General features: G+C 50.9%; 1 protein-coding gene across 1 annotated transcript in view; it reads right to left on the bottom strand.

Moving 5' to 3' along the window:
• Window positions 1-1,228: 1,228 nt before the first annotated feature.
• Window positions 1,229-8,551, bottom strand: part of hcn4 (hyperpolarization activated cyclic nucleotide-gated potassium channel 4) — a 312,987-nt gene continuing 305,664 nt past the window's right edge. The window contains exon 8 of the mRNA XM_080216165.1: window positions 1,229-3,018. Within this exon, the coding sequence (XP_080072291.1) occupies window positions 1,460-3,018 (1,559 nt within the window). The 3' untranslated portion in view covers window positions 1,229-1,459. The remainder of the gene's footprint in view (window positions 3,019-8,551) is intronic.

The following is an 8,551-nucleotide window of genomic DNA, read 5'->3' as shown; positions in this document are numbered from 1 at the left end:
AGGGTTTCTACGATTCTAAGGGATATGGGAGGAAGGGAGGGATCAGGATACTGAATTCAGTGATCAGCCATGATTATAATGAATAGCAGAGCAGACTCAAAGGCCTGAATGGCCTACTCCTGCTTCTAGTTGATAAATATTTGATAGATCAAGGAATAGAGGGCTCTGGGGAAATGGCGCAGAGAAGGAGCTGAATTTTAAAGTTTATTTATTAGTGTCACAAGTAGGCTTACATAAACACGGCAATGAAGTTACTGTGAAAATCCCCTAGTCGCCACATTCAGGTGCCAGTTCGGGTCAATGCACCTAACCAGTATGTCTTTTGGACTGGGAGGAGACCGGAGCACCCAGTGGAAGCCCACGCAGACACGAGGGGAATGTGCAGCCTCCACACAGACAGTGACCCAAGCCGGGAATCGAAGCTGTCCTAAACTACACATCGTTGGACACTAAGGGGCAATTTAACATGGCCAATCCACCTAAGCTACACATCGTTGGACACTAAGGGGCAACTTAGCATGGCTTATCCACCTAACCTACACATCGTTGGATACTAAGGGGCGATTTAGCATGGCCAATCCACCTAAGCTACAACGATGTATAGCTTAGGTGGATTGGCCATGCTAAATTGCCCCTTAGTATCCAACGATGTGTAGGTTAGGGGCACTAAGGGGCAATTTAGCATTGCCAATCCACCTAAGCTACACATTGTTGGATACTAAGGGGCAATTTAGCATGACTTATTCATCTAACCTCCACATCTTTGGACTGTGGGAGGCAACCAGAGCACCCGGAGGAAACCCATGCAGACACGGTGGGGAGAACGTGCAAACTCCACACAGACAGTGAACCAAGGCTGGAAGTGAACCGGGGTCCCTGGTGCTGAGTGCTAACCACTGTGCCAAAGTGCTGCCCATTGCAGCCCAGAACATTTTGACAGCCCTAAATCCCTGAGAGCAAAGGTTTCTCCCACGTGTGTGTGTGTGTGTGTGTGTGTGTGTGTGCGTGCGTATGTGTGTGTGTGTGTGTGTGTGTGCGTGTGTGTGTGTGTTTGTCTAGCAGTGTAGAACGATACATCAATTGAACTCCACACGACTTGAGTCCTGACCCTGAATGCATTACTGGACTATTTGTTGGTGCTAAATTGTTTCTGACTTTTAATGAAGCTTCAAGAGTCATTAAATAGGTTTTCTTTGTCAAAAAAAAATTACATTTTTGTGTCCTTATATCATTTTGCTATTAACTCTAATACTGCGAGAGGCCATACTATTTTTTATCTGTAGCAATTTATACAGTTCCCTTTGTATGAAAATTTATAAAATAATGTGACACAAAACTATAGCTCTAGAATAACTGGTTATCTAAAAAAAAATCACAGCTATACAGAAGAAAAGAGAATTATATATATATATATATAATAAATTTGATTACGTGTGACCCGTTGGGTGTTCATATAATCTCACAAGTTGGAAGGGAGTTTAGATCGGACAGGTTCCACGTCTGAATCAAAGGTCACTGACCCCTTTGGGGAAACGGTTTTGTCTTTAGGTAAAGGGCTTTGAAAAGTAGCAGCGGACGTTCCAGGTACCTGTCCTTGTGCCTGAGGTAAAGAGCCTGAGGACCTCTGCCGAGGTAGAGTCATACGCTCGTGGATGGAGCTGCAAGGTTGGCTGAGACGCACGGGTCTGGGAAAGGAACTGGCGCCGGCTCCGGGCTCTCGGGCTGAGGAAGGGCCGCTCCGATGCGTGGCCTGCGCCGACTCCTGGGGCAAGCACGGCTGAGAGGCGGAGATCGCCTTAACGTCCTGCGTGAAGCGGCCAAACGAGCTCTTGAGCGCGATGATCTGCTGAAGGGCCGGGGGGGGCGGCGACATCAGGAGAGAGGAGTGGGAGCCCGACGCGTCCGACGAGGCACACCGGAATGTTCTTTCGGAGGCCGGGCTTTGGGCGGCAGCTCTCGGGAGGGTGGGGGTGCAGCACAGAGAGGTGGTGGCCGGATGTTGCGGCGCCGATGACGGATAGCTGGATTTCTCCGGCTGGATTTGGATGACGGAGCTCGGTTGCTGTCCTCGCCCGCGCTGCGTCACCTGGAAGCGAGCTGAAGGGGAGCCGGGCGCTGCTGGAGGGAGGGGGCCCCCGCCGGACGGGGGGCAACCCGTCCCGAACTGACTAGCCGAGGAGGAGCTGGAGATTAAGGGCGCGAATTGCTTCAGTCCCACTGACTGCGCGCTCCCTGGGAAGGGAAGGTGGCCAGCGCTCACCTGAGGGGGTTTGGCGGTAGGTTGGAATTGGCCCAAGCCACCGGGGGTCGGGCTGGGCGAAGGCTGGTGGAAGTGGGTGAAGATGGGGGAGGAGGACCCGAGGGAGGGCGGCTGGAGGCTGGAGGCGGGGGAGCTGCTCAAGAACTGCTGGAGTTGGCCCAGGCTGGACGTTGGCGAGCTGGCTCGGGGCGGCTGGGCCGGGCCCGAATGAGCGGGCGCCGGACTGGCGCTGGGGGAGCCCCCTGCCAGCTGCTGAAGCTGGCTCAGACTGCTGGAGGCTGACCCGCCCCTCAGCCGGTGGGTCTGAAAGAGGGAGGCCGAGGGGGATTCGGCGCAGGGAGTCTGCAACTGGGACGTGGCGCTGGACGGCGACCCCGCGGACGAGGGGCCGGTGGTGGGAGACGAGTACTGCATCCGTTTGCGCTGTCTGGGCGTCTGGCCGCCTTGCTGCTGCCCCAGGGAGTTCAGGATGGAGACAGAAGGCTGGAACATGTTCCCTCGCAGCCGGGGGTGGTGGTGAGTGAGGGCGATAGCCACCGAGGTGGTCGCTGCTGCTGCCTGTAAGGGGGCTTGAACCAGCGGCGTCCAAATGACTGGTGCCGGCGTGGAAACGGAGGGCGGGGGGTTGTTCTGGATGTTCTGTGCCATCTCCCTGTCATGCTGGACAATCTGCTGGATAATCTCATTCTCCTGGAAGTTCAAGGCACCAGAGTTCAGGTCGTGCTGTACTTTGTGAAGGAGGATAGAATTTTTCTTGCCTGCAGAAACAGCAAGTGGGAACGCGTTACACTCTTTAAGGTCAAAAGAGAGGATTTCTGTTTTTTAATTACATCGATGCGTAAGCTCCGTAAGCACGGGGCCACTCTGCGGCCCACGTGGAAACGGTGAGAAGTCTCACAAGACCAGGTTAAAGTCCGGCAGGTTTATCTGGAATCACGAGCTTTCGGAGCACTGCTCCTTCATCCGGTGAGTGGAGAGGCAGGTATCGCACCCGGATCAGTGGGAAGTCGCGTCTGAATCACACCTACCTCTCCGCTCACCGAGCTCCGAATGCTCCTGATTCCAAACAAACCTGTTGGACTTGAACCCGGAGTTGTAAAACTTCTCACCCTGCCCATCCCAGTCCAACGCCGGCAGCTCCACATCATGTGGAAATTGGCATAAAGTCCTGTTCCCCTGCCATCTTTGTGCTCGTTGACCTACACGGGGTGGGGGTGGGGGTTGGGGGGAGTGGGGTGGGGGTCACACAACGCCCTGATTTCAAATCCCACCATGGCCTCACCTCTGTAACCCCCTCCAGCCTTAGAATCACTCAAGATGATAGAATCCCTACACTGCAGAAGGAGGCCATTTGGCCCAGCGAGTCTGCACCGACCACCATCCCACCCCGACCCTATTCTGCACTCATCGAATTCTGGCTTTGTGGGAACCCTCGTTCTAATTGCTGCAGCTTTGCGGGCTGTGCCTTCAGTTGCCCCAAGCTCTGGAATACTCTCCCTACACCTCTCCGACTTACTTCCCTCTAGTAAAAGAGACCCCTTTAAAACCTACCTCTTTGACCAAAGATTTTTTTTTTGCGGGCCAGCATTTATCGCCCGTCCCTGATGACACTTAAGAGCGAACCACTCTGCACGTTGCTGTGGATCTGGAGTGACCAGACCAGGTAAGGACAGCAGATTTCCTTCCCCAAAGGGCATTCGTGGACCAGATGATGGCAAGTTTCACAGTCATCATTAAACGTTTAATTCCTTATTGATTCGCGTTTCGCTATCTGTCGTGGCAGGACTCGAGCCCGAGTCCCCAGAGCATTACCCTGGGTCTCTGGATTACTAGCCCAGTGACTTAGCCACTCTGCCACTTGTCTTCCCATCTGACCTAATGTCTCCATAAGTGGTTCAGAGATACTTTTCATGATGCTGTTCATTTGAAGAGTTTTATTACGTTAAAGGTGCCATATAAATACAGCTTATTAGAGTTACATACTCCCTGCAGTGCAGAAAGAGGCCCATTGATATAGCTGCACCAATTCTCAGATAGAGCACTCCACCCAAGCCCTCCACTCTGCCGTAGCCCCATTACCCCACCCATTTACCATGGCCAATCCCCCTAACTTGCACATTGTGACCTAAGGGGCAATTTAGCATGGCCAATCCATCTAACCTGCACATCTTTGGACCCTAAAGGGAAATTTAGCATAGCTCCAAGAGGCTCCAACCTAATGGGCCTTGAGGTCATTACGGTAGGGGAAGATGAACGATTGGATAATTCTTTTATAGAATCATAGAACCCTACAATGCAGAAAGAGGACCTTTGGCCCATCGGGTCTGCACCGACCGCAATCCCACCCAGGGCCTACCCCCATATCCCTACACATTTTACCCACTAATCCCTCTAACCTACACATCTCAGGACACTAAGAGGCAATTTTATCATGGCCAATCAACCTAACTGGCACATCTTTGGACTGATGCCCCCCTTCCACGAGGCCAGGTGAACAGAATGGGGTCCTTCTGAAATCCTTGAATCCCTACAGTGCAGAAGGAGACCATTCAGCCCATTGAGTCTGCACTGACCACATTCCCACACAGGCTCCATTCCCATAACCCCACATATTTACCCTGCTAATCCTCTGACATTAGGGTCAATTTAGCATGGCCAATCAATCTAACCCGCGCGCCTTAGAACTGTGGGGGTGGGGAGTAATCTGGGTGGGGAGTCAGAGTGCCATTAGACACGGGGAGCATGTGCAAAACTCCATACAGACTTTCCCCAAGGCTGGAATTGAACCTGAGTCCCTGACGCTGTGAGGCAGCAGCGCTAACCACTGCGCCACCGTGCTGCCCAATATATCAAAGAAAAGAACAAAGAAAATTACAGCACAGGAAGAGGCCCTTTGGCCCTCCGAGCCTGCACCGACCATGCTGTCCAACTGAACTAAAACCCCTGACCCTTCCGGAGACCATATTCCCCGTAATCCCAGCCTATTCATGTATTTGTCAAGACGCCTCTTAAAGGTCTCTGCTTCCATTCCCTCGAGTTCCAGGCACCCACCACCCTCTGTGTAAAAAACTTGCCTCGTGCATCTCCTTTAAACCTTGCCCCTCGCACCTTAAACCTGTGCCCCCGAGTAATTGAATCTTCCTCCGAGGATAAAAGCTTCATGGAATGAGGGCATCATTCTCTAAGTGGAAGCTCTTCCCATTATCACGTCCCAGCTGACTTGCTGTATCCACTTTGCGGATGTTAAATTCCATTGTTGAAGCTTCAGAACTTCCCAAGGTCACTGAAATGTACTGTGGCCCCAGTGGGCTTGTTATGCTTCTCAACTCCTGACCCACCCTCCACTTGGATTGCTGCCTCACTCTAGTCACTCCACATGCAGCCTTCAGCACATCTTGGCCCAATTTTGACTGCCCTCCACTTGATAGAAAGTGAGCCAGCCACAGGTGAGGGTCTACCAGGAGTTAAAGTCATGCCACTCACCTCCCTTCATGATCCCTCTGCCCTCCCAATATTAACCTCAAGGGGGTGGGTAGGAGGAAACGTACCAATATACAGGGCCGAATCTTCCAAGGCGTGACTAATCACCAACCATTGACACTAGGCCGCTATCAACTTACCCTACACCCTGCAACTCCGCAATCTCACCCGGACTTCCAAAATAGGACTTCCTGCAAACTGTGGAGAGTATCTTCTCCTGGAATCCTTCGCTCGTGGTGTAGGAGTATCGGGGTGAGAGGAGGGGGTGTGGGGGGGTTCAAGCCATGCTCCCTTTTTAATGGTACTATCTGCCATATTCCAGTAACTTTAAACGTTTTTCCATTTGACAAGCTAAAAAGAGGAGGTTAAGTGTTAAGGTGAGGGGGCAGAAGGGATAGTTGGGGGCTGAGGGAGTTATAAAGAGAGGTTGGAGAGTCTCCTCTGGAGCAGAGAAGACCGAGGGGGTGACCTGATTGAGGTGTTCAAGATTATGAGGGGCATGGACAGGGTGGATAAGGAGCAGCTGTTCCCCTTCGCTGACGGGTCAGTTACAAGGGGACACAAGTTAAAAATGAGGGGTGGGAAGTTTAGGGGGGGATGTGAGGAAAAATGCTTTTACCCAGAGGGTGGTGAGGGTCTGGAATGCGCTGCCTGGGAGGGTGGTGGAGGTGGGATGCCTCACATCCTTTAGAAAGTACCTGGATGAGCACTTGGCACGTCCTTACATTCAAGGCTATGGGCCAAGTGCTGGCAAGTGGGACTAGATGGGCAGGTCAGGGCATTTCATGCATTGGTGCAGACCCGATGGGCTGAAGGGCCTCTACTACACTGTAGTATTCTGTGACTCTGTGCTTCCATGATTCTGAGTAGTCAAGGGCTCTGGGTAATAGATTGCGGTGAGAACTGGGATGGGGGGGGGGGGAGTTCGTTAAGATAGTTGGGGGTGGGGAGTAATTGGGATGGGGAATCATGGTGTCATTAGTATAGTTGCCCAGGATTTAGAACTGGTGTCACCCCCTTCTAACCCTCTCTGGATAACTATTCTGCTATGTGAGGTGGAGTCACCTAAAGCCAATATCCAAAGTCAACTCAATGTCAGTAAAATGAAAGAGATAGTCATTGACTTCAGGAAGCATAGCGGATGATACGTCCCTATCTATATCAACAGTGAGGAAGTGGAAATGGTCGAGAGCTTCTAAGATTTCATAGAATCTGACAGTGCAGAAAAAGAACATTCGGCCCATTGAGTCTGAACTGACCACAATCCCATCCAGGCCCTATCCCCATAACCTAATGTATTTACTGTAACTAGTCCCCCTGACACTAAGAAGCAATTTAGCATGGTCAATCCACCCAACCTGCACATCTTTGTCCAGATCATCAACAAACTGCCCTGGAACCCCCACGCCAATGCTATAGTCAAGAAAGCCCACCAACGCCTCTACTTACTCAGAAGAAATTTGGCATATCCGCTACAACTCTCACCAAGATGCACCACAGAAAGCATCCTTTCCGAATGTATCACAGTTTGGTATGGTAGCAATCATAGAATCATTGAATCCCTACAGTGCAGAAGGAGGCCATTCAGCCCATCAAGTCTGCACTGACACCAATCTTTCCCAGCCCTTATTCCCGCAGCCCCATATACTTACCGTAGCCAGTCCCCCTGACACCAAGGGGGAATTTAGCATGGCCAACTCATCAAACGTGCACATCTTGGGACAGTAGGAGGAAACCAGAGCACCTAAAGCCCATGCAGACACGGGGAGAATGTGCAAACTCCACATAGATGGTCACCCAAAGCCGGGAATCGAACCCGGGTTCCTGGTGCTGTGAGGCAGTAGTACTAACCTCCGCCCCACCGTACTACCCTCTACTGCAGTGCGCAGTTAAGATGAAAGGACTGACATGTTTTCGATTGCAGAAGAGGACAGAGAGTGCATTAAAACAGGGCGGCTTGGGGGCATAGTGGTTGGCACTGCTGCCTCACAGCACTAAGGACCTGGGTTCGATTTCTGGCTTGGGCCAGAAGTTTACATGCGTGGAGTTTACATGTTCTCTCCGTGGTTTCTTCCGGGTGCTCTGGTTTCCTCCCACAGCCCAAAAATGTGCAAGTTGGGTGGATTTACCATGCTAAATTATCCATTAGTGTCAAGTGATTAGCAGGGTAAAGATATGAGGTTACAGAGATAGGGCCTGGATGGGATCATTGTCGGCATAGACTCAATGGCCCGAATGGCCTCCTTCTACACTGTAGGGATTCTATGTCAATTTTTTTGAGTGTTCCAGTTTCTTTCCACTGTCCGAAAGATGTGCTAGTTAGGCGATTGGTCAGGATAAATTGTCCCTTAGTGTTGAGAGTCAACAGGGTAAATACGTGGGGTTTCAGGGATAGGGAATGTGTGGGATTGTTGTTAGTAGCCTTAATGGGCCGAATGGCCTCCTTCTGCACTGCAGGGATTCTATGGTCCTATGAAAATACAAAACAAATGCTTTGGACCCAGCATTTGGGGTTTGCCACAGTTGCCATTAAATAGATCAGAAGTTAATTTGATTCAAAACTTCTTCCTAGGTATATTGTTGAAAAGTCAGCTGGATTCAAATACTTCCTGAAATGTCTATTGATAACTCCAACTTTTATTCCAAGTAAGAATGATAATATGGTTTTATAGCTGTACCTTTTTTGAGATTAGCCATCCTAAATCAGATTAAATTGTGCGTTAAATGTGAACTCATTCTAGGGCGGCAAGGTTTTGCCACGCATAAATGGATTAATTCCAGTAATCCTACTAGCTAGTGTAAAAGGCATTA

Source organism: Carcharhinus amblyrhynchos, chromosome 32, assembly GCF_965287045.1.
Source record: "Carcharhinus amblyrhynchos chromosome 32, sCarAmb.v2.hapA, whole genome shotgun sequence".
In the NCBI taxonomy this organism is placed as follows: Eukaryota; Metazoa; Chordata; class Chondrichthyes; order Carcharhiniformes; family Carcharhinidae; genus Carcharhinus; species Carcharhinus amblyrhynchos.
The sequence above is the reverse complement of the archived record's forward strand: the minus strand, read 5'-3'. Positions and strand labels throughout refer to the sequence as shown.